Source organism: Lemur catta, unplaced genomic scaffold, assembly GCF_020740605.2.
Source record: "Lemur catta isolate mLemCat1 unplaced genomic scaffold, mLemCat1.pri scaffold_47_ctg1, whole genome shotgun sequence".
Taxonomy (NCBI): Eukaryota; Metazoa; Chordata; class Mammalia; order Primates; family Lemuridae; genus Lemur; species Lemur catta.
This window is the reverse complement of record NW_025423854.1, coordinates 1,033,625-1,059,348: the sequence shown is the minus strand read 5'-3', so window position 1 is coordinate 1,059,348 and position 25,724 is coordinate 1,033,625. Positions and strand designations below refer to the sequence as shown.

The window sequence follows — 25,724 nt, the reverse complement described above, 5'->3', positions numbered from 1 at the left end:
AATGTGCCACTCGGGGCTGTTCTGTCCCTGCTGCCGCGTGGCCTGCATGTGTGGCTGCAACTCGGGCCCCTACGTGGCCTGGCGGAGCTCACCCCGGGGCTGCCTCGGGCTCGCTGAGGGTGGCACCCCTGGGCCTATGGGTTTACAGCCAGCTGAACTCTCTGCTGACCATGGCTATAAAATTACAGATTCTAAATAAAGCTATTTTTCCAAATCTTTCTATCAGAAAATGTGTTTCTGTTTTGAATACCTAAAGCTGGTGCAGACAATTGCTTTTCAGTATGAGTGGTGGGAAAAGAGGCTGTCAGTGGAGAGGTAGAATAAAATATGATCCTCCAAGATTTGGAACAATAGACAGCTTTCCCATTGTTGGGTGTTGGCATTTGGGCCTGGGTCTGGTTAAAGTCCCTGACCTGGTGTTTGTCATATAGGAAGTGTCACAGGGAACTGACAGGGGTAGACTCCTGTGGCCTTTTGGTCTCTCTCTGCTGACCATGGCTATAAAATTGTAGACTCTAAATAAGATACACACATCTCATTGATACCTTGAAGCTGAAAAAAAAATCAATCAAGACCCAAAGATTGCCTGGCCACAAAATATCTCAAACCAGGCTTGGGCTCTTATTTCTGAGACTTTCTTCTTCCCCTTTTACAATTCCTCCTCTTAATCGTTCCCTTAGCTAAACTCTTCTTTTTACAAAAGCTTTAACTATTCTGGCAGACTGCTTATCAAAAACAGAAACCCTCTTGAAAATCAGCAGTTTTTAAGAAATATTCTTGCCATTCATACTTGTTTTAAAAGTAAAACGTAAAATTCCTATAAAGACACCCTCCCTATACTAAAGGAAATGGTGACATTATTATCTTCAAGGACAAAGAATGAGTCCAAGAAACTACTGTCTGACCTTGTTAGAACTCATAAGAGTTTTAAACTCATAAGTTTCAGCCTTCTCACATATTTCAGTCACATTTTCACAGTTAACTGTTGTTTGTACAATCTAGTATATTGATAACTGAATCAAACTGCTTTACTCAAAATTGGGTTCACAGAGTTTATAAGATGGCCTACTTAAAAAAAATCTTAACCTTATGCCATTTTGTCAGAAAAAATGATTTACATCCAACTGGTTTTTATAAACTGGCGAGTTTATATGTTTTACTATCTCATGACTAAAATTCTAAAATGAAATCTTTAAGACCTTTTTTATCTGTATATATATATATATATATATATATATACACAATATATATATATTTAGATATATTGATGCATATATACATACATGCATTATGTCATATGTAATGCCTACATAATAAAATCTGGCATAGCTAGCAAGAAATCCCTTCAAAAGAACTATTTTGGCCAGGCGCGGTGGCTCATGCCTGAAATCCTAGCACTCTGGGAGGCCGAGACGGGTGAATTGTTTGAGCTCAGGAGTTCTAGACCAGCCTGAGCAAGAGCTAGACCCCATCTCTACTAAAAATGGAAAGAAATTATATGGACAGCTAAAATATATATATAGAAAAATTAGCCGGGCATGGTGGGGCATGCCTGTAGTCCCAGCTACTCGGGAGGCTGAGGCAGGAGGATCGCTTAAACCCAGGAGTTTGAGGTGGCTGTGAGCTAGGCTGTCGCCACGGCACTCACTCTAGCCCGAGCAACAAAGTGAGACTCTGTCTCAAAAAAAAAAAATGGATCATAAATAAGCTGAATATTATGCAAGAAAAAATGGATAACCAACACAAAGAAACCACAAAAAAGATCCAGGACTTGGAAGACAAATTCACTAAAGAAATCAAAATACTGAAGAAAAATCAAACTGAACTCCTAGAAATGAAGAATTTATTCAGGGAGCTACAAAACACAGTGGAAAGTCTCAAGAGCAGGGTAGATCAAACAGAAGAAAGAATCTCAGAATCGAAGATAACACTTTCCAATTAAATAAATCAGTCACAGAGATGGAGCAAAGAAATGAGAAAAGTCCAGAATCTACAAGAAACGTGGGATTATGTGAAGAAGCCTAACGTGAGAGTTATCGACATTCCTGAGGGTGAAGAAGACAATAAGCAAGGGTTGGATAAGCTATTTGAAGACATAATTGAGGAATATTTCCCAGGCCTTGCCAAAACTCTAGATATACAGGTTCAGGAAGCTCAAAGAACCCCTGGGAGAGTCATACCAAATAGGAAGACACCACGTCAACATCATGCAGTTATCAGACTGACCAAAATTTCCACTAAAGAGGCCCTTCTTCAAGCTGTAAGGAGAAAGAAACAAGTAACATACAAAGGAAAATCCATCCGAATTATGCCAGATTTCTCAACTGAAACCTTACAAGCAAGAAGAGACTGGGGCCCCATTCTCACTCTTCTGAAACAGAATAATGCCCAGCCTAGAATCTTATACCTGGCTAAGCTCAGCTTTATATATGAAGGTGAAATTAAGACATTCTCAGATAAATACAAACTCAGAGAATTCACCAAGAACAGCTCTCCAAGAAGTACTCAAAACAGAGCTACACACACGGACCAGAACAAGAAAGACCCACGAATATACAACTACTCAAGAGAAGATAAAAACCCAGTTATCACAATGGCTCAAGTGAGAAAACAGAATAATGAAATTCAACCCAACATGAGGAACAAAAATCAATCTCACTTATCAATTCTTTCATTAAAAGTGAATGAATTGAATTCCCGACTCAAGAGACATAGACTGGCCCAATGGTTAAAAAAAATAAAAGCTAAGTATCTGCTGTCTTCAGGAAACTCATCTAACCTGCAAGGATGCATTTAGACTGAAAATAAAAGGGTGGAAATCGATATTTCAAGCAAATGGAAGCCAAAAGAAAGCTGGCATGGTGGTTTTAATCTCCAATAACTTAGTTTTTAAATCAATAAAAGTAATGAAAGACAAAGATGGTTACTATATACTGGTGAAGGTTACAATTCAACAAGAAGACATAACTATACTTAATATATATGCATCCAACTTAGGTGAACCCAGATTCATAAAGCAAACCCTACTTGATTTGAACAAAATGATAGACAACAGCACTTTGATAGTTGGAGAGTTTAACACGCTGCTCACACTACAGGACAGATCCTCCAAACAGAAAATAAACAAAGAAATAATGGACTTAAATAGAATGCTAGAACAAATGGGCCTGACTGACACCTACAGGACATTCTACCCAAAATCCACTGAATATACATTCTTCTCATCAGCTCATGGGACATTCTCTAAGATTGATCATATCCTAGGACATAAAGTATGTCTTTAAAAATTTTAAAAAATAGAAATTATACCATGCATCTTCTCAGATCACAGCGGAATAAAGGTAGAAATTAACCCTAACAGAAATTCTCATTCCTACTCAAAGTCATGGAAATTAAAAAACCTTCTCCTGAATGAATATTTTATAAATGAAGAAATCAAGACAGAAATCGAAAGATTCTTTGAATTAAACGACAAAGGAGACACAACTTATCAAAATCTGTGGGAAACAGCTAAAGCAGTCCTGAGAGGAAAATTCATTTCCATAAATGCCTATATCAAAAAGACAGAAAACTCACAAATAGACAACCTAATGAATAGACTCAAAAAGCTGGAGAAAGAAGAACAGACCGACCTCAAACCCATCAGAAGATGAGAAATTATTAATATCAAATGAGAACTAAATGAAAAGGACAATAAAAAAATCATAAGGGAAATTAATAAAACAAAAAGTTGGTTCTTTGAAAAGATAAACAAAATAGATACACCTCTGGCTAAACTAACCAAGAGCAGAAAAGAAAAATCTCTAATAACCTCCATCAGGAACATGAAAGGAGAAATCACAACTGATGCCACAGAGGTACATATCATCTATGAATTCTACAAAAATCTTTATGCACACAAACTGGAAAATGTGGAGGAAATGGACAAATTTTTAGAAACACATAGCCTTCCCAGGCTCAACCAGGAAGAAATAGAATTCCTGAATAGACCAATAGCAAGAACTGAAATCGAAACAGCAATAAAAAACCTTCCCAAAAAGAAAAGCCCTGGTCCAGATGGGTTCACACCCGAATTTTACCACACTTACAAAGAAGAACTGGTGCCCATCCTACATAAACTATTCTCCAATATCGAGAAGGATGGAATTCTCCCCAACACGTTTTACCAAGCCAAGATAACATTGCTACCAAAACCAGGAAAGGATGCAACAAAAAAAGAAAACTACAGAACAATATCTCTTATGAATATAGATGCAAAAATTCTCAGTGAAATCTTAGCAAATCGAATCCAAGTGCTTATCAAAAAAATAATCCATCACAACCAAGTGGGCTTCATCCCAGAGATGTAGGGATAGTTTAACATACGCAAATATATAAATGTAATTCACCACATAAATGGAAGCAAAAATAAGGACCATATGATCCTCTCAATAGATGCAGAAAAAGCATTCGACAAAATTCAACATCCTTTTACGATAATAACCCTTAACAAAATAGGCATTGACGGGACCTACCTAAAAATGATACAAGCCATATATGACAAACCCACAGCCAACATCATACTGAATGGGGAAAAACTGAAAGCATTCCCACTTAGAACTGGAACCATACAAGGCTGCCCACTGTCCCCATTACTTTTCAACATAGTATTGGAAGTCCTTTGGAGAGCTATCAGGCAAGAGAGCAGAATCAAGGAAGTCCAAACAGGGAAAGAAAAGACCAAACTCTCACTCTTTGCTGAGGATATGATGTTATATCTGGAAAACCCCAAGGATTCAACCAAGAGACTCCTGGAATTGGTCAATGAATTCAGTAAAGTCTCAGGTTACAAAATCAATACACACAAATCGGAGGCATTCATATATGCCAATAACAGTTAATCGGAGAACCAAATTAAGGACTCAATACCCTTCAAAATAGCAACAAACAAAACAAAATACCTAGGAATATATTTAACTAAAGAGGTAAAGGACCTCCATAGGGAGAACTACGAAACACTGAGGAAGGAAATTGCAGAGCATGTAAATAGGTGGAAAACCATACCATGCTCGTGGATCGGAAGAATCAACATTGTTAAAATGTCTATACTACCCAAAGTGATCTACAGATTCAATGCAATCCCTATTAAATTACCAACATCATTTTTCACAGATATAGAAAAAATAATTTGATGCTTTGTATGGAACCAGAGAAGACCTCATTTAGCAAAAGCAATTTTAAGCAATAAAAACAATATGGGAGGTATTAATTTGCCAGACTTCAAACAATACTACAAGGCTGTGGTTCTTAAAACTGCTTGGTATTGGCACAAGTGTAGGGACACAGACCAGTGGAACAGAACAGAAAATCCAAATATAAAACCATCCTCATATAGCCATCTAATCTTTGACAAAGCAGACAAAAACATACTCTGGGGACAAGAATCCTTATTCAATAAATGGTGCTGGGAAAATTGGATAGCCACATGTAGAAGACTGAAACAGGACCCACAGCTTTCACCTCTCACAAAAATCAAATCATGGTGCATAACAACAGACTTAAACCTTGGCTGTGAAACAATTAGAATTCTAGAAGAGAATGTAGGAAAGACTCTTACAGACATTGGCCTAGGCAAAGAATTTATGAGGAAGACCCCTAAGGCAATCACAGCAACAACAAAAATAAATGAATGGGACCTGATTATAATATATTAAAAAGCTTCTGCACAGCCAAAGAAACAGTCACGAGAATAAACAGACAACCTACAAAATAGGAAAAAATTTTCACATACTACACGTCAGATAAAGGACTGATAACAAGAATTTACTTAGAACTCAGGGAAATCAGTAAGAAAAAAATCAAACAACCCTATCAAAAAATGTGCAAACGACATGAATAGCAATTTTTCAAAAGAAGATATAAGAATGGCTAACAAACATATGAAAAAATGCTCAACATCTCTAATCATCAAGGAAATGCAAATCAAAACCACAATGAGACATCACTTAGTTCCAGTGAGAATGGCCTTTATCAAAAAGTCCCAAAACAACACATGTTGGCGTGGATGCGGAGACACAAGAACGCTCATACACTGCTGGTGGGACTGCAAACTAGTGCAACCCTTGTGGAAAGCAATATGGAGATACCTTAAACAGATTCAAGTAGACCTATCGTTCGATCCAGAAATCCCATTGTTGGGCATCTACCCAAAGAACGAAAGTCATTCTATAAAAAAGACACCTGTACCCGAAGGTTTACAGCCACACAATTCACAATTGCCAAGATGTGGAAACAACCCAACTGCCCATCAGTTCATGAATGGATTAGAAAAATGTGGTATATGTACACCATGGAGTATTACTCAGCTATAAGAAATAATGGTGATATAGAATCTCTTTTGTTCTCCTGGAGAGAGTTGGAACGCATTCTATTAAGTGAGGTATCCCAAGAATGGAAAAATAAGCACCACATGTACTCACATCAAATTGGTTTCCCTGATCATCACCTAAGTGCACATTTGGGAATAACACCAATTGGGTATCGGACAGAGGTGGGGGGTGGAAGGAGGGATGGGTGTATACCTACATGGTGAGTGCGATGTGCACTGTCTGGGGAATGGACACGCTTCAAGCTCAGACTCTGGGGGATGGGGGGGCAAGGGCAATATATGTAACCTGAACTTCTGTACCCCCATAATAAGCTGAAATTAAAAAATAAATAAAAAATAAAAAAAATAAAAAAGAAGCCTTGAACGATACCAGAATCTTACATTAAAGCCACCGATAATCTGAAAAGACAAAATCTGATCAAAAAAAATCTAAAGCACCTGTGTGGATACACTGCAGATCTGCTACACACTGCCATTGATTGATTGATTGAGACGGGGTTTCAGCATGTTCCTCTGGCTAGACTGGATCCTCCCACCTCAGCCTCTACAGTAGCTAGGACTATAGGCATCTGCCACTGACTTCACTTACACACTGCTTTTTGACTACAGGTGTATAAGTGACTGTCTTTTTCAAATTAGTGAAATGCTTTAAAACTGGATTGTTCACCTACAAGAAGGGTATTCTTATGTAGACTCTAGGGAAGTTTCTGACCCGTAACCAAAAGAGAATCACAAATACTAGGAAAGATTCTGCTAATTAGCTCTACTATGTCAACATGATCAGCCACTTATAAATTTGGGGCAGCAATTGGGTCTCCCTATATTACTAAATCAACATCAAAGGCCCATTCCAAGTCACAATACCATGAAAGAGTGTTAAGAGGAAAGAGGCAGAAGTAGAGCACAGTGTCAGTAAGAATACAAACCAGAGTCAGACAGACCCATGTCAAGTCCTGACTCACAATGGGTTTACATTCATCTTTAAGGCTTAAGTTTCCTCATTTATAAAATGCTGATATCTACCTGACAAGTTTGGTGTGAGGATTAAATGAGACAACACATACAAAGCACAGTGCCCACAACATTATTAGCATTCAACACTATTTTTTTTCTGCAGCTACAAATCTCTAAATCTTTCAGTTTCTGTAGTTTCCATAAAACTAGAAACCAAAAGATGAGTCTTTGGTCCCAAACAAATATTAGTTTTCATTTTCAGTAATTTTACATTAAAGTAAATGAGGGTAACTACTGGTCTAAAACATGGCAGTTAGCTTCATCAGACACTGCTTTAGGATGCTGTGGTGTTTATTTACTATACACAATCCTATAAAAGAAAAAATTTTGTCTCCAAAAAGCTGAGTGCAAATAAAATATTTTATTTCATTTTAGCAAGTCATTTCTTCATTTGTTTGGTCCTAATACATCTGTCTCCTCATAATCAAAATTTGCCTCATAAAACTATATACCACCACCAGAGAATCACCAGTAAAATCCTTTTTGGATACAGAGAGACACTAACTCTGTTTTGTTACATTGCCACATGTTTGTAGCAAATAATTGTGAAAAGAAAATGACTATGTCTAATGATTCCTCCCCTGCTACTATTTTACATTTAAAACTGCATCAGCGGCCGGGCGCGGTGGCTCACGCCTGTAATCCTAGCTCTGGGAGGCCGAGGCGGGTGGATCGCTCGAGGTCAGGAGTTCGAGACCAGCCTGAGCAAGAGTGAGACCCCGTCTCTACTAAAAATAGAAAGAAATTATCTGGCCAACTAAAAAATATATATATACAAAAAAATTAGCCGGGCATGGTGGCTCATGCCTGTAGTCCCAGCTACTAGGGAGGCTGAGGCAGTAGGATCGCTTAAGCCCAGGAGTCTGAGGTTGCTGTGAGCTAGGCTGATGCCACGGCACTCACTCTAGCCCGGGCAACAAAGTGACACTCTGTCTCAAAAAAAAAAAAAAATAAAATAAAACTGCATCAGCTATTTAACTGAACTTTGGGTTATGGAGAACAGCATCATATAATACAAACCTAGCATAGAGAGCATGAAAGAAAACCTTATCCTTCTAGTAAATGAAGACTGAAAGTTGTAATACTATGATTTCACATCAGGTAATCTGCACCTGTAATGAACGAGAATTTTCTTTACTGTTTTTGAAACACATAAAATTTCAAACAAAAAAATGTTATGGGATCAAATAAAAACTCAGTCGTTTCAGCCAATACAAAATGTCTAAAAGATGCAAATGCAATATACATCAGAAATTGATTTCCTAAGTTTTGGACTTAAGGAATCAGAAAGCCGATGACTTACACAGATGACTGCCTTCTGTTGACCCTGTATCCACTTCAAACTATACCCTCTTTCCTTCTCTTCTAGTTCAAACTTTTCCAATTTTTCTTCAGCCTTCTTAAATAACTGTCTTAACAGCAATTACAAAAAAAAAAGAAACACCAACTCCACCTTCAAAACCTTTTGGTCAATGGCCAAGTGAGTTTGCACAGCCTACAAAACTGTTTTGCAGTGGTAAATTATAGTGTACTGTGAAAAATACAAAGTGCCATCATTACACATCACCTTATTTTTCACGTATTCATATTCACTCTCTTCCTCTCAAAGTTAAAATCCCAGACACAAGTAGGCAAGATTTCAGGACTAGCAGTAAGGGGACAGCCACCTGGAAAACGGGGACTCTAATTCAAGCAGATCATTTAAACAAGGACAATTTAACACACCACCACAAATCCAAAAAGGTCAAGCAAGGCCACCATTCACAATGTTGTCATGGGCACTAACAATTAAAGAAAATAAGGTCACAGGTGTTGGTTAGCAGATTCTTTGTGGAAAGTGGAGAAGGAAAAGAGTTAAGGGAAAAATAAGTTTCCCAAGAAAATAAAGTGGGTGTTGAAAAATAAAGAGAGAGGAGATTCGGGTTACCAGAGAAAATTGCTTCAAGAAATTAGTACTACCCCTGAGCCCTCAGCAAAACTGTCATTAAATCTCTCTATCTGGTGCCGAGTGCTGCTTTAACCATGCGATCCCCTCCCGCCCTCCCACCCTCCCAAGTTCTGTGTCAAAATGAATTTCAGGTGAGTCTGGGGGCCGAGTGGACAGTTTCCCGCTTGGGGTAACTGTAACCGCGGCATGCGAAACTCCCCCGGCCACAGCGCGCCAGCCCACAGAGGCGCTCCTGGGCAGGTGCCACCCACGGCGGCCCCCCGTCCCAGACAGGGACACGTCCCCTCCACGTGACCAGGGCAGGTCCACGAGCCCAGTCGCGAGGCCACCCTGCTCTGACCGCCGCCTTCAATCGGAGTCTGGGCATTGGGGCGGGACAGCCGGGGGAGGGGCGGGGTCACGACCCTCCCGCGTCCCGGGCCCACAGCCGCCAGCGCCGCCGCATGGCGACCGCCACCCGCGAGGCCAAGGCTGCCTGTGACCGAGCCCGGCGCGCCGCCGGCCCCGCGGGCACGACCGACGGGGGGGGGGTGCGTGCGCAGCAGCAGCGCCCGGCCGGGCTCCGGGCCCTCTCGCTCACCTCACGGTGCGCCGCCTCCTCCCGGTGCCCGAGCGCCGCGGGGTCCGCGCAGGGGAGCGTCCAGGGGGTCCCGCCCACTGTCACAGCGCCGCCGTGTGCTCCCCTCCGAGCGCTGCCGCCTCAGCCGCCCGAGGGGCCGCCACGACGCGCTCATCTCTGCGCCCGCCGTCTTCATCTCCGCAGCACCGCCAAGGCAGCCACGGACGCCGCTGACGCCTACTCTTCCCTGTCGGGGCAGTGGATCCGCGCTGGGGAAACTCCACGCGAGTCCTTCCCACCGCCGCCGCTTCAGCCGCCACCTCAGTCACTTGATCCAGCGGCCGCCTCCATGCACCTGCGCCTCCGTGACACCGCCTGCGCACCCCTCTGTGCGCCTGCGCCCTGGGGCCGCCCCGCGCCTCCTCCGTGCACCTGCGCCCTGGGGCCGCCCGCGCGCCCCTCCGTGCGCCTGCGCTCTGGGGCCTCCCGCGCGCCCCTCCGTGCGCCTACGCCCGGGGGCCGCCCGCGCCTCCTCCGTGCGCCTGCGCCCGGGGGCCGCCCGCGCCTCCTCCGTGCGCCTGCACCTGCGCCCTGGGGCCCCCCCATGCCTCCTCCGTGCGCCTGCGCCCGGGGGCCGCCCGCGCCTCCTCCGTGCGCCTGCGCCCTGGGGCCGCCCACGCCTCCTCCGTGCGCCTGCGCCCTGGGGCCGCCCCGCGCCTCCTCCGTGCGCCTGCGCCCTGGGGCCGCCGCGCCTCCTCCGTGAGCCTGCGCCCTGGGGCCGCCCCACGCCTCCTCCGTGAGCCTGCGCCCTGGGGCCGCCCGCGCCTCCTCCGTGCGCCTGCGCCCTGGGGCCGCCCGCGCCTCCTCCGTGAGCCTGCGCCCTGGGGCCGCCCGCGCCCCTCCGTGCGCCTGCGCCCTGGGGCCGCCCGTGCCTCCTCCATGCGCCTGCGCCTGCGCCTGCGCCTGGGGCCGCCCGTGCCTCCTCCGTGCGCCTGCGCCCTGGTTCCGCCCGCGCCCCTCCGTGTGCCTGCGCCCTGGGGCCGCCCGCGCCTCCTCCGTGCGCCTGCGCCCTGGTTCCGCCCGCGCCTCCTCCGTGTGCCTGCGCCCTGGGGCTGCCCGCGCCTCCTCCGTGCGCCTGCGCCCTGGGGCTGCCCGCGCCTCCTCCGTGCGCCTGCGCCCTGGCGCCGCCTCCATGCCCCTCTGTGTGCCTGCCCCTCCTTGGCACGGCCTGTGCACCCCTGACACCGCCTGCGCCTTTCTGCACGCCGGCGCCTCCCTGGGTTTTCGGCGACAGCGAAGGAGTGTGTGGCTGCAGCCGCGCCCCCAGCCTGTGGGCAGCCGCACCACCGCCCTTAAGTGCGTGTCTCCGGTAAGGTGCGTGTCTTGCAAATACTGACTCCCAGTCCATGCCTCGCTTGCTTCTCCCTTCTGTTAATACTTTCCTTCTCAGGCAGAAGTTTTTGATACTAGCAAAGACGTACCAGTGTTTTCTTCCGTGGATTTTACTTTGGTGGCGTTATCTAAAAAGTCATTGCCAAACCCAAGGTTACCTAGCAGTATTCTCTCCTGTGGTGTTTTATGGAAGTTTTACATTTTGTATTTTAACTGAGGTCTGAGAAGTTGAGCCGTGGAAGTGGAGGGTAGAATGATGATTGCCCGAGGGGTGTTGGGGCGGGGTTGGGCCTCAGGTACCCGGGTGCACACAGAAGGACCCGGTTGTGACATCCGTTGCGCAGCAGGGCGACTGTAGTCAGTAACAGCGTATTGTAGATTTCCAAACAGCTAAGATAGTAACTTCAGATGTGTCACCACAAAAATGATAGGTGAGTGGGCCGATGGATGTGTTAACAACCTTGGTTCAATTATTCCACACTGTATACATGTATCAGAACATGACAGTTCACCCCATACATGTATACTATGAGGGTTTGTCAAATAAAAATAACATGAGTTGTAAAGTTAGGTCTAAGATTCACTTTCAGTTAATTTTTGAGGAGGAAGGACTGTGTCTCGATTCTTTCTTTTGCTTTTCTTTTTTTTTTTTTTTTTTTTTTTTTTTTTTTTTTTTTTTTTTTTTTTAATATATTTTTTTTTATTTCAGCTCATCATGGGGGTACATAAGTTCAGATCATATACATTGTCCCTGTCCCGCCCATCCCCCCAAGTCAGAGTCCCAAGCGCGTCCGCTCCCACTCTCCAGACAGTGCGCCTGGCACTCGCCATGTATTCATACCTCGATCCCCTCCCCCCCCACCTCCCCGGGTCTGCACCCTCAGGCATGATCATTCCCCAGAGGGTGCGCAATGCACTCGTCATGTAGGCATACACCCATCCCCTCCCCCCACCCCCCCCATCCCAGTCTGATATCCAATTGGTATCCTTCCCTGATGTACATTTAGGTGATGATCAGGGAAACCAGTTTTCTGGTGAGTACATGTGATGCTTGTTTTTCCATTCTTTGGATACTTCACTTAGTATAATGGGTTCCAGCTCTCTCCAGGAGAACCAAAGAGATGTCGTATCATCGTTATTTCTTATAGCTGAGTAGTACTCCATGGTATACATATACCACAGTTTACTAATCCATTCGTGGATCAATGGGCACTTGGGTTGTTTCCACATCTTTGCGATTGTGAATTGTGCTGCTATAAACATTCGGGTACAGGTGTCTTTGTTAAAAAATGACTTTTGTTCTTCTGGGTATATGCCCAATAATGGAATTGCTGGATCAAATGGTAGGTCTACTTGAATCTGTTTAAGGTATCTCCATATTGCTTTCCATAGGGGTTGCACTAGTTTGCATTCCCACCAGCAGTGTATGAGTGTTCCTGTCTCTCCGCATCCACGCCAACACGTGTTGTTTTGGGATTTTTTGATAAAGGCCATTCTCACCGGAGTTAAGTGGTATCTCATTGTGGTTTTGATTTGCATTTCCCTGATGATTAGGGATGTTGAGCATTTTTTGATACGTTTTTTGGCCATTCTTATGTCTTCTTTTGAAAAATTTCTATTCATGTCCTTTGCCCATTTTTTGATAGGATTGTTTGATTTTTTCTTGCTGATTTTCCTGAGTTCTAAATAGATTCTTGTTATCAGTCTTTTATCTGATGTGTAGTATGCAAAAATTTTTTCCCATTCTGTAGGCTGTCTGTTTATTTTCGTGACTGTTTCTTTGGCTGTGCAGAAGCTTTTTAATTTAATCAGGTCCCATTCGTTTATTTTTGTTGTTGCTGCAATTGCCTTAGGGGTTTTCTTCATAAATTCTTTGCCTAGACCAACGTCTGTGAGAGTCTTTCCTACATTTTCTTCTAGAATTCTAATCGTTTCCCATTTAAGGTTTAAATCTGTTATCCACCGTGATTTGATTTTTGTGAGAGGTGAAATCTGTGGGTCCTGTTTCAGTCTTCTACATGTGGCTATCCAGTTTTCCCAGCACCATTTATTGAATAGGGACTCTTGTCCCCAGAGTATTTTTTTGTCTATTTTGTCAAAGATTAGATGATTATATGAGGATGGTTTTATATTTGGGTTTTCTGTTCTGTTCCACTGGTCTGTGTCCCTGCCCTTGTGCCAGTACCAAGCAGTTTTAAGCACCACAGCTTTGTAGTATAGTTTGAAGTCTGGCAAATCAATACCTCCCATTTTGTTTTTATTGCTTAAGATTGCTTTTGCTATACGGGGTCTTCTCTGTTTCCATACAAAGTGTATAATTATTTTTTCTAAGTCTGTGAAAAATGATGTTGGTAATTTAATAGGAATTGCATTGAATCTATAGATTACTTTGGGTAGTATAGACATTTTAACGATGTTAATTCTTCCAATCCATGAGCATGGTATGGATTTCCACTTATTTACGTGTTCTGCAATTTCCTTCCTTAGCGTTTCATAGTTCTCTTTATAGAGGTCCTTTACCTCTTTAGTTAAATATATTCCTAGATATTTTATTTTCTTTGTTGCTATTTTGAAAGGTATTGAGTCCTTAATTTGGTTCTCCAATTGAATGGTATTGGCATATATGAATGCCTCTGATTTGTGTGTATTGACTTTGTAACCTGAGACATTACTGAATTCGTTAATTAATTCCAGGAGTCTCTTGGTTGAGTCCTTGGGGTTTTCCAGATACAACATCATATCATCAGCGAAGAGTGAGAGTTTGATCTCTTCTGTCCCTATTTGGACACCTTTGATTCTGCTCTCTTGTCTGATAGCTCTCGCAAGGACTTCCAATACAATGTTGAAAAGTAATGGGGACAGTGGGCAGCCTTGTCTGGTTCCAGTTCTGAGTGGGAATGCTTTCAATTTTTCCCCATTCAGTATGATGTTGGCTGTGGGTTTGTCATATATGGCTTGTATTATTTTTAGGTAGGTCCCATTTATGCCTATGTTGTTAAGTGTTTTTATCATAAAAGGGTGTTGAATTTTGTCAAATGCTTTTTCTGCATCTATTGAGAGGATCATATGGTCTTTATTTTTGCTTCTATTTATGTGGTTAATTACATTTATAGATTTTCGTATGTTGAACCACCCCTGCATCTCTGGGATGAAGCCTACTTGGTCGTGATGAATTATTTTTTTAATCAGCACTTGGATACGATTTGCTAGGATTTTATTGAGAATTTTTGCATCTACGTTCATGAGAGAAATTGGTCTGTAGTTTTCTTTTTTTGTTGCATCCTTTCCTGGTTTTGGTATCAATGTTATATTGGCTTGGTAGAATGTGTTGGGGAGAATTCCATCCTTCTCAATATTGAAGAATAGTTTATGTAGGATGGGCACCAGTTCATCTTTGTATGTATGGTAAAATTCAGGTGTGAACCCATCTGGACCAGGGCTTTTCTTTTTGGGAAGGTTTTTTATTGCTGTTTCAATTTCAGTTCTTGATATTGGTCTATTCAGGAATTCTATTTCTTCCTGATTGAGCTTGGGAAGGCTGTGTGTTTCTAAAAATTTGTCCATTTCCTCCTCATTTTCCAATTTGTGTGCATAAAGATTTTTGTAATATTCATAGATAATGTCATGTATCTCTGTGGCTTCGGTTGTGATTTCTCCTTTCATGTTCCTGATGGAAGTTATTAAAGATTTTTCTTTTCTGCTCTTGGTTAGTCTAGCCAGTGGTGTGTCTATTTTATTTATCTTTTCAAAGAACCAACTTTTTGTTTTATTAATTTCCCTTATAGTATTTTTGTTGTCTTTTTCATTTAATTCTGATTTGATCTTAACAATTTCTCGCCTTCTGCTGGGTTTGGGGTCAGTCTGTTCTTCTTTCTCCAGCTCTTTGAGTCTATTCATTAAGTTGTCTATTTGTAAGTTGTCTGTCTTTTTGAAATAAGCATTTATGGAAATGAATTTTCCTCTCAGGACTGCTTTAGCTGCATCCCATAGATTTTGATAAGTTGTGTCACCTTTGTCGTTTAATTCAAAGAATGTTTTGATTTCTGACTTAATTTCTTCTTTTACAAAATTGTTATTCAGAAGAAGGTTGTTTAGCTTCCATGACCTTGAGTAGGAATGAGAGTTCCTGTTAGGGTTCATTATTACTTTTATTCCATTGTGGTCTGAGAAGATGCAGGGTATGATTTCTATTTTTTTAATTTTTTTAAGACTTGCTTTATGGCCTAGGATATGGTCAATCTTAGAGAATGTTCCGTGAGCCGATGAGAAGAATGTATATTCAGTGGATTTAGGGTAGAATGTCCTGTAGATGTCAGTCAGGCCCATTTGTTCTAGCCTTCTGTTTAAGTCTACTATGTCTTTGCTTATTTTCTGCTTGGAGGATCTGTCCTGTGCTGTCAGTGGGGTGTTAAAGTCTCCAACTATTAAAGTGTTGTTGTCTATCATTTGGTTTAGATCGAGTAGGATTTGCTTTATGAATCTGGGTGCACCTAGATTGGGTGTATATATATTAAGTATGGTTATGTCTTCTTGTTGAATTGTGCCTTTCACCAGTATGTAGTAACCGTCTTTGTCTTTTATTACTTTTGTTGGTTTAAAGACTAAGTTATTGGAAATTAAAACTGCCACACCAGCTTTCTTTTGGCTACCATTTGCTTGAAATATCAAGTTCCATCCTTTTATTTTCAGTCTAAATGCATCTTTGCCGGTTAAGTGTGTTTCCTGAAGGCAGCAGATACTTGGTTTGTGTTTTTTTATCCATTGGCCCAGTCTATGTCTCTTGAGTGGGGAATTCAGGCCATTGACATTTAGTGAGAGAACTGATAATTGGGACAGATTTCTGTTTATCTTATTGGGTAGAACTTCTTTTCTATGTTTTCTCTCTTGAGCCATTGTGGTGGCTAGAATTTGATCTTTAGTTCTTGGGTGGCTTTACATTCGTGGGCCTTTGTTGTGATGATCCGTGTGTAACTCTCTTTTGAGTACTTCTTGGAGGGGTGGTCTTGTCTTGGTGAATTCCCTCAGTCCTTGTTTATCTGAGAATGTCTTAATTTCTCCTTCATATAGAAAGCTTAGCTTAGCTGGGTACAAGATTCTAGGCTGGGCATTATTCTGTTTCAGAAGAGTGAGAATGGGGCCCCAACTTCTTCTTGCTTGTAAAGTTTCATTTGAGAAATCTGGCGTAATTCTAATGGGTCTCCCTTTGTATGTTACTTGTTTCTTTCTCCTTACAGCTCGAAGAAGTGTCTCTTTAGTGGATATTTTGGTCAGTCTGACGACTACGTGGCGTGGTGTTTTCCTATTTGCTATGAATCTACCAGGGGTTCTTTGAGCTTCTTGAACCTGTATATCTAAAGTTTTAGCAAGGCCTGGGAAATTTTCTTCTATTATGTCTTCAAATAGTTTATCCAGCCCTTGCTTATTATCTTCTTCACCTTCAGGGATGCCTATAACTCTCACATTAGGTTTCTTCACATAATCCCACATTTCTTGAAGACTCTGATCTTTTTTCTTATTTCTTTGCTCTATCTCTGTGACTGTCTTATTTAATTGGAAAGAGTTATCTTCGATTTCTGAGATTCTGTCTTCTATTTGATCTACCCTGTTCTTGAGACTTTCCACTGTGTTTTGTAGCTCCCTGAATAAATCCCTCATTTCTAGGAGTTCATTTTGGTTTTTTTTCAATACGTCTATTTCTTTAGTGAATTTTTCTTCCAAATCCTGGAATTTTTTTGCGGTTTCTTTGCGGTGGATATCAATTTTTTCTTGTATATCATTCAGCTTATTTATAACCCAAGACTGAAATTCTTCTGGTAACATGTTGGTATTCTGAAACTGGCTTGTGCCAATTGGAGGAGAGTTGGTATTTCTCTTTGGGGGCGAGGTTTCCGTTTGGTTTTTTGTGCTCCCCATATTTTTCCGCTGAGCCCTTCCCATCTGGCTCTATCGTTAGATCTTTTCTCACAGCTTTAGTCTAGTTAACAGCACGTCTTGTACTCTGTTCTTAGGCTGTGGAACAGTCTAGGAATGTTGCTTCCTTTATCTATAGGGGGAGACTGTTGTGTGCTGTTTAGAGTTTCTTTTTTCTATCTCAGTTGGGGGACTGCTTCTGATGGGTCCACCCCCAGAGGGTTGGCTTGACCTAAGACCAGTTTGGCAAGTTAAATCACTGTGTTGTGGACTTTCAGTTAGTAGGCAGGATTCACACTATTTGCAAGCAGAAAGCCTCTTCTCTCTCTCTTTTTCTTTCCCTTCCTTCTTCTCTTTCTTTTTTTTTCTTCTCCCTCCTTCCTCTTTCTTCCCTTCCTCTCTCTTCCTCTTCCTTCTTCTTCCCCCCCTGACTTTTGGTTCTTCCTCTGGATGTGTGGTTTCTGTCTCTTTCTGCAGGAAAGACACTGGCTAGGCAGAGGAGGCAGTGCCCTCACTCCCTCAGTGCCCCAGCTGCTGCAGCTCCCACGGGCAAGGGTCTACACTGTCCCAGTGTTCCCAAGGTCCAGGCTCCACACTCTTGCGTCTGGGGAAGCACTCAGTGTTCACACCTGGGAAGGGGACCTGGAGAGGGTCTATGGATCAGGGGATGGAGCCTCCTGGGGAGCCGCCTGGCACCCTATGGCTCTGCAGCAGTTAGACCTTGGCCCTCACAATTGCTGCTGCCCACCCGCAGTTCGCTGGTACTGGGGGGCAATATTCAGGGACCAATAGGAATCAGACCTGGGGGTCTGGAGCACTCAGGAGTATACAGTAGCTCTTGGGCTGGAGGGCCACCGGAAAGGAAAAAAGAAAAAAAAAGAAAAAAAAAAAAGAGAGAGAGAGAGAGAGAAACAATATGAATAGCAAGGAGAATAAAGAGAAAACAAGAATGCAAAGAGAAAGAAAGAAAGAGAGAAATAAAAAAAAAAAAAAAAAAGAGAGAGAGAGAGAAACAGTATGAATAACAAGGAGAATAAAGAGAAAACAAGAAAGAAAAGAGAAAGAAAGAAAGAAAGAGGGAAATAAAATAAAAAAAAAAAAAAAAAAAAAAAAAAAGAAAGAAAAAATCTCGCTTTAATATTTAACACTCGCGGCCCCTCGCCTCGGCGCAGGCCCGCGTCTGTCCCTTTAAGAGATAGGGCGCCGGAGCGCCGCCAGAGGCTTAGCTGTGGGAACCAAGATGGCGACCGCGCATCCGCCGGTTGCAGGCGCCCGGGGAGAGCGTTCAGAGCTCGGCAGGCGCCAGGGCCCACAGTAGCTCCCCAGCCGGAGAGCTGCCGTGGGGGCAGAAAAAAGCAAAAAAAGTCCCGCTTTAATATTTCACGCTCGCGGCCCCTCGCTTCAGCTCAGGCCCGCGTCTGTCCCTTTAAGAGATAGGGCTCCAGAGACGCGTCAGAGGCTTAGCTGTGGGAACCAAGATGGCGACCGCGCATCCGCCGGTTGCAGGCGCCCGGGGAGAGCGTTCAGAGCTCGGCAGGCGCCAGGGCCCACGGCAGTTCCCCAGCCGGAGAGCTGCCGTAGGGGTAAAAAAGCAAAAAAGTCCCGCTTTAATATTTCACGCTCGCGGCCCCTGGCCTCGGCTCAGGCCCGCGTCTGTCCCTTTAAGAGATAGGGCGCCGGAGAGCCGCCAGGGTCCAAGCTCTTGCACGCCTATGTCACCTGTCCTCGGAGCTCCAGGTCTCCCGCGGTGATTCTGCTCCGATTTCAGTCAGATCCTTGACCGAGTGGATGTGGGGGTCAGTGGGGAGATCAAGCCGCTTTGCTGTGGGGCTGCACCCGCCCCACTCGCCGGTGAGGCAGGCACGGCCGTCCCGCACTCCGCTGTCTGTTTTCCGTCCCGCACTCTCCAAATTATCTCGGTCTGATTTCCCACTCGCCTCTGTTTTTTACTGTTCCCTGTGTCCGACGGTGATTCTCCGTGGGTTCACCTCACCCTTCCTGTGGAGGAGCAATCCTCCAGTGTTGTGGCAGGTGGAGATCCACGCCTTCCTCTCCGGGAGCACAAATCCAGGAGGTCACCTCCACTCCACCATCTTCTCTCTCGAGACAACATCTCTTTTGCTTTTCTTTTTTTCTTTTGTTGGCATATAGATATGCAGGGGTTCCACCATCATTTTTGAAAAGGCTGTCTTTCCTCCATTACACTGCCTTTGCCTTTTTCTAAAAGGTCAATTGACTATGTTTCTGTGCTTTTATTTCTGGGTTCTCTATTCTGTTCGGTTGATCAATTTGCAAGTCCTTCAAATTTGTTCCTCCCCTCTGATATTGTTGGCTACTGTGGGTCTTTTACCTTTTCCATATAAACTTTAGAATGAGTTTGTCACTTTCAAGTTGTCAAAATAACTTGCTGATGTTTTGACTGGAATTGTTTTTTTTTTTTTTTTTTTTTTTTTTTTTTTTTTTTTTGAGACAGAGTCTCACTTTGTTGCCCGGGCTAGAGTGAGTGCCGTGGCATCAGCCTAGCTCACAGCAACCTCAAACTCCTGGGCTTAAGCGATCCTCCTGCCTCAGCCTCCCTTGTAGCTGGGACTACAGGCATGAGCCACCATGCCCGGCTAATTTTTTTTGTATATATATTTTTAGTTGGCCAGATAATTTCTTTCTATTTTTTTTGGTAGAGACAGGGTCTCGCTCTTGCTCAGGCTGGTCTCGAACTCCTGACCTCGAGCGATCCACCCGCCTCGGCCTCCCAGAGCTAGGATTACAGGCGTGAGCCACCGCGCCCGGCCTGGAATTGTTTTGAATTTATAGATCAAGTAAGAGAATTGTCATCTTAACATTTAGTTCTCCTATCTATGAACATGAAAAATCTCTTCATTTATTTAGATTTTGATTCCTTTCAACGGTTTTGTAGTTTTCCTCATACGGAGGAAAACTTTGTTGGTTCTTTGGGATTTTTTCTACATAGAAAATTGAGTTATCTGTAAGCAGAGAGCATTTTATTTCTTCTTTCCCAACTTACATATCTTTTATTTCTTTTTCTTAAGGCATTTAGCTAGAAGGGGCTTCTGTTCCCCACTTCAAGCCACCACTTTCAAATCCCTCAAAAAATCAACCACAGCAACCACTTAAAAATGAAAAAAATAACTCTGATAAAGTACAATTTCCTTCCTTTCGATTTATGTCTGGATAGAAGGCCAACGCTGTCAGGTGAGCCCTTGTTATTTAATTAACATAAGCCATACTCACAGTCCATGGGGTGGAGACAATTGCAACAAAAAGCCTGTCTTCAGGGCCGTGCTTTACAAGAGCCATTTAGGATTCAAACTGATTTTAGACAGGCAAAATAGGATGCCATTTCCACTCTCTGGAAATGAAAAATGCAAATCCAAAATGTTAACCTAGTGCACAGTGAAGAACAAAATCATACTATAATTATATTCATCTTAGTCCTGTGATTATATGTATGAACATGAAGAAAGACAAACATCAAGGAGAAATCAATGGAGAATGGAATTGTGTGTATAGGGGGTAGTTGTTAACATTTCCTTATGCCAATTTATACTTTTAAATGCAAGCATGTATTTCTGTGATAAAAGTAGAAAATCTAGAAAAGCATTTTAAAAAGTATCTTTGAAAAAGCTAAAAGTTCTTACAATTAAAAAGGAAGTCATGAAGCTCGTGTCACACAGTATTACCCACTGGCATTTATACCAGAATTTGCCATTACAAATTAGACATTACTTGCTTTTAAAACTGCTTGAATTATGCAACCATTCAAACTAAAATATAAAAATATGAAATGTTTCCATCATTTAATATCTATCATTAAACTGAAAAAGCAAGATGTTTTAAAGTCTCTTGGGAAACTTTAAGTGAAAACGGGAAGAGGGTAACACTGGGAAATGTTTATGTCCGTTCTCTTTAACGTTTTACAGAGCACACCCTGTGCCGGTCACATAAGCTGCTGCAGGAGGCTCCTGTGTCGGGGGTCCCCATTCTTCACCCTCCGCAGATGCATCCCCTTCTCCACGTGGAGACTCCTCAGTTCCTTCCATTGAAGAGACAGCGCTGCCTCTCTGGACCCTTGACTCTGAGTCAGGCCATGTGACTTGTTCTGGTCAATGGGATGCCTGCTGCTGTGACACCTGAGGAGGCTCAGGACAGACTTGTGTTTTTCTGTGCCACTGTTATGAGCGTGTGCCTGGGCTCTGGCTGAGGGATGAGGTGTGAGGCGAATCATTCCAGATGGGGCCACCCTGGACCATCCAGCAGCAGCTTCTCTGGACAGGTAAGAGACCCCAGTGAGAGGAGAGCGTTGCTGAGCCAGAGTGTGGACGTGCAGGCCTGTGAGCTCATTGTTTCGGGCCAGGGGAGTTGGATGGGAGGGTTGGGGGGTGTGGTTGTCCCAAAGCATCATCATGACAGGAGAGGACAAAGGGGTACAGCTGCCCATAGTTTCTACCAACCATTTGTCAGTAACATTTCTATGTTATAATAGTTGTAGCAAATTAGATATCAGTAGATTTAACATACTTGTAGAGTTTCTGTATTTCTTTATAAAAAATACCTTTGAGATGTAATTCACCTGTTTAAATTGTGCAGTTGAATGACATTTTGTGTATTTGTAAAGTTTTATATTTATCAATACAACTCACATTAGAACATTTTTCTTACTCTAAAAAAAAAAAATCTCACCCCTTGTAGACATAATCCTCCAACCTTCCATCCCCTCCAGCCCTAGGCAACCAGTGATCTACTTTGTCTGTATAGATTTATCCTTTCCAGACATTTCATCAAAATGGAGTCATGCAATCTATGGTCCTCTATGACTAGCTACTTTCGCTCAGTATGTTTTCAAAGTTCATCCCTGTTACAGTTTGTATCAGTACTGCATTTTTTTCCCGGTCAACAATTTACTAACTAAAATTAATCTAAATTAAGATCTGTAGATGTACTAAAATTATAAGTTTTATATCTATGAAGCTATTCTAAGGTTTTATTATACTGGTACAATATTTCTAACATAAAATTTACCATTTTAACCCTTTTTGGGTATAAATTTAGTCATGTTAAGTCCATGCATATTGTTGTCCAACCCTCACCACTGTTCATTTCTGGTGATTTTACATCATCCTAAATTAACACTCTGTACCCATCAAAAAATAACTCTCCATCTTTCCTCCCCCTGAGGCCCTGGTAACCGGTATTCTACTTTATGTCTATATAAATTTTCCTATTCCACATACCCCACATAAGTCAAATCATACAATATTTTATTATTTGTGTCTGGCTTATTCCACTTGCCTAATGTTTTCAAGATTCATCCATGTTGTAACACATATCAGAATTTTCTTCCTTTCTAAGGCTGAATACTATTTTATGGATACACCTCATTTTCTTTATCCATTCTTGTGTTGACGATGGGCATCTGGGTTGTTTCCACCCTAGCTATTGTGCATAATGCTTCTGTTCATGTACAAGTTTTTGTAGAGATATACATTTTCATTTCTTTTTGTGAAATAACAAGAAATACACGTATATTGGTCTCTGCCCCTGGTTACTGACACAGACCTCCTAAATTTCTTGGAATTTCCTGGATGTTACGAGCGTATTTTGTTCTAATGAGGAGACTCTTATTGAGATTCTGGATGGGGGCTGGTCACCAGAAAGACCAAGCCATGATTAGAAGCTTGAATCTTTCAGCCCCCTACCCTGACCCACCATGCTCTGGAGAGGGGGGAGGGGCAGGAAATGGAGTTCACAATCCATCATGCCTACGTGATAAAGTCTCCATGAAAATCCCTGAACCCCTGGGGGGTTTGTAGAGCTTCCCAGTTAGTGAACACACCCTTGTGCTGGGAGGTCATACACCCCGGCTCCACAGGGACAGAAGCTCCTGTGCTTATGAACCTTGCTGACCCTTGCCCTACATATCTCCAGCTGGCTGTCATCTCGTTCATTGATATAATAAACCAGTGAACATAAATATTTCCGTAAGTTCTATGAGGCATCCTAGGAGATTATTGAACCTGAGGAGGGGTCATGGGAACCCTGACTTATACACAGTCTATCAGAAGTACAGGTCACAACCCAGGGGTTGCAGTTGTTGACCCAAGTGGTTGAGGGGTACCATCTTGTGGAACTGAGCCCTCAATCTGTGGGGTCTCTCCTAACTGCAGTTAGTGTCAGAATTGAGTTAAATTGTGGTATGCCCAGTCAGTGTTCACCAGAGAAGTAGTTGGTGGGTTCAGACCCCTCACATTTTGGTTGTAGAAGTGTTCTGTGTTGAGTAGTGAGTGGGAGAGATAGAAAACTTAGTTTTGTGTTTGTGTACATATGTTGGAATGAAATTGCTGGATCATGCTGTTTTCTGTATACATACATGGGAATGAAATTGCTGGATCGTACCGTAACTCTGTGTTTAACCATTCTCAAATGGTTAAGGAACTGCTAGATTTTGTTCCAAAGTGGCTGCACCATTTTCATTCCCACCAGGTATATGTGAGGGCTCCATTTTCTCCATATCCTCAACATTTGTTGACAGGTTTATTTTTTTAATTATAGCTATTATTGTTGAGTTCTTAATTTCTGCACAATTGGAGCATGCATTTGTGCCAAAATAAGTTTCAAATGCAAATTGAATAAAATTGATTAACATTTCTTCAACAGTAAACACAGGAACATAAATTTCATTTATAAGCACCATTTTATATTATAGGACTTTAAGCGCTTTAACCAAAAAGTGGAAAATAAAATCAAGATAAATATAATTTAGTATCTATCTTAGTCAATTAGGCCTGCTATAGCAAATGACTGTAAACTGGGTAGCTTATAAACAGTAGAAATTTATTTCTCACCATTCTGGAGGCTGGGCAATCCAAGATCAAGGCATTAGCAGCTTCTGTGTCTGGTAAGGACAGGACCTGCCTCCTGGTTTATAGATGGTGTTCTTCTTGGTACGTCCTCATGGGCTGAAGGGACAAGGGAGGTCTTTGAAGTCTCTTTAGTAAAGGCAGTAGTACAGTTGATAAGGGCTCCACCCACATTCCCTAATCTCAAAGACCCACTTCCTAATACTATCACATTGGGTGTTAGAACTTCAACATCTGAATTTGGGGAGGTACACAGACATTCAGTTCATATGGTAATATTCAAATGTTAATGTAAGAATGGTGAATTCACCAGGTGCTTCCAGCATGGGCACAGAAAGATTTCTCATGCAAAGTTTAGGGTATGTAGAAGTAAAAAGTTTACTTACTTTTCTGAAAAAGAAAGAAGGAGAGAAAGAAGGAAAATGGCACAGCAAGAAGGAAGGTGGAAAGTGCTGGCAGCTGAGGAAAAGGGGCTTGGTGTTTTTAAAGGGTAAAAATGGCTTCTTGTTTCCTTAGCTGCACACAGATAACAGAAGCAGCTGTGGAGCCAAGGTGTTTGCTTTTTCCAATTTTTTTTTTTTTTTTTTTTTTTTTTTTTTTGCCGCTTCTCTGTGAGGCTGGCTTTATCTGAGTCCTTGAAAGCTGTCCTGGCAGGAACTGAGGCAAAGAGCCTGCAGCCCTGTTGTCTGTTTAGGGCTCTTCAAGGCTGGGAAAGAAACTCTTAGAGATAACGAGTTAGGCTTGAGGACTGTGAGTTGAGTTTCAGGTATTTAATGAAACAAAGCAAAGCGTCCGCTGTGCTGTAAGTTTTCTCTTCAACGGGGCCATTATGTGTTGTGACTTTATTCCTCTTTTTTCTGTTTGATAGTTTATTTTCCTCCTGCAGGTAGGTTGTGAACAAGGCCACCTTTCCCTTAATTTCAAAGAAGAAAAACAAAAAACATAGCAACTATTTTCCTGCTTCCAGTTTCTTTGAAGAGTAAACTTTTTGCTTAGTGATTACAACATACAAAATATTGTGTCCATTTGGTATATGTGAACAACTCAGTGTCTCTTAGATAGATTTCACGTTGAGTCTAAAGTCACTTCTACTCTCAAGAAAATTTTAAAAAAATGATTTGTATATGGAATGGAATGTTCAAGATGGTATTATTACTTGTCTCCTATAGTACTAAAGCAAAGACTTTGCACCAAGCAAATTTTCTTGTTTAAGAAGGGCCACTACCTAAAGAGTTTAAGTATATACCTCTCAAAAAGTTTCTTAGCCTTTCATCATTACTCCTAACAATTTCAAAAGCTAAACTCATAAAATTTTTAACTTCCTTTAAGTTTCTACTGACACTGGTGCAGTATACAGACAGTCATTTTATTTTTATACTAAATGTTCCATTTAGTAAATGAGATTTCTCAATCTAAGTTGGGAAACCTGATACGAGCCAGGTGATTGGAATATAGGCTGGCTGGCGCCAAGGACGGAAGGGAAAATGCACATCAGAGCCAAGGATGTGCAGGTGAACAGGTGACCCTCCACTTCAGATGGCATCCAGTTCTCTACCTGATGCCCAGGGGGCTAAATGCGCTGAGTGACAACTGCCTCTGAGCCCGGGAGTTGTGGACTTTGTTTCTGGTAACTGTCAGAGCCCAAGGGGGCTTCTGTTG

General features: G+C 42.5%; 1 protein-coding gene and 1 long non-coding RNA gene across 4 annotated transcripts in view; one reads left to right on the top strand and one right to left on the bottom strand.

Moving 5' to 3' along the window:
• Positions 1–10,494, bottom strand: part of LOC123629811 (ankyrin repeat domain-containing protein 26-like) — a 48,303-nt gene extending 37,809 nt beyond the window's left edge. The window contains exons 1-2 of the mRNA XM_045539189.1: positions 10,473–10,494; positions 9,910–10,028 (exon numbers count right to left, since the gene is read on the bottom strand). Of these exons, the coding sequence (XP_045395145.1) occupies positions 9,910–10,028; positions 10,473–10,494 (141 nt within the window). The remainder of the gene's footprint in view (positions 1–9,909; positions 10,029–10,472) is intronic.
• Positions 10,495–11,101: 607 nt separating this feature from the next.
• LOC123629822 overlaps positions 11,102–25,724 on the top strand; it is a 36,944-nt gene continuing 22,321 nt past the window's right edge. For 2 of the 3 annotated variants that reach the window (XR_006732302.1, XR_006732300.1), the window contains exons 1-3: positions 11,102–11,262; positions 20,238–20,400; positions 21,129–21,481. This is a non-coding gene — a long non-coding RNA (uncharacterized LOC123629822). The remainder of the gene's footprint in view (positions 11,263–20,237; positions 20,401–21,128; positions 21,482–25,724) is intronic. The other variant, XR_006732301.1, reaches the window with a different exon arrangement.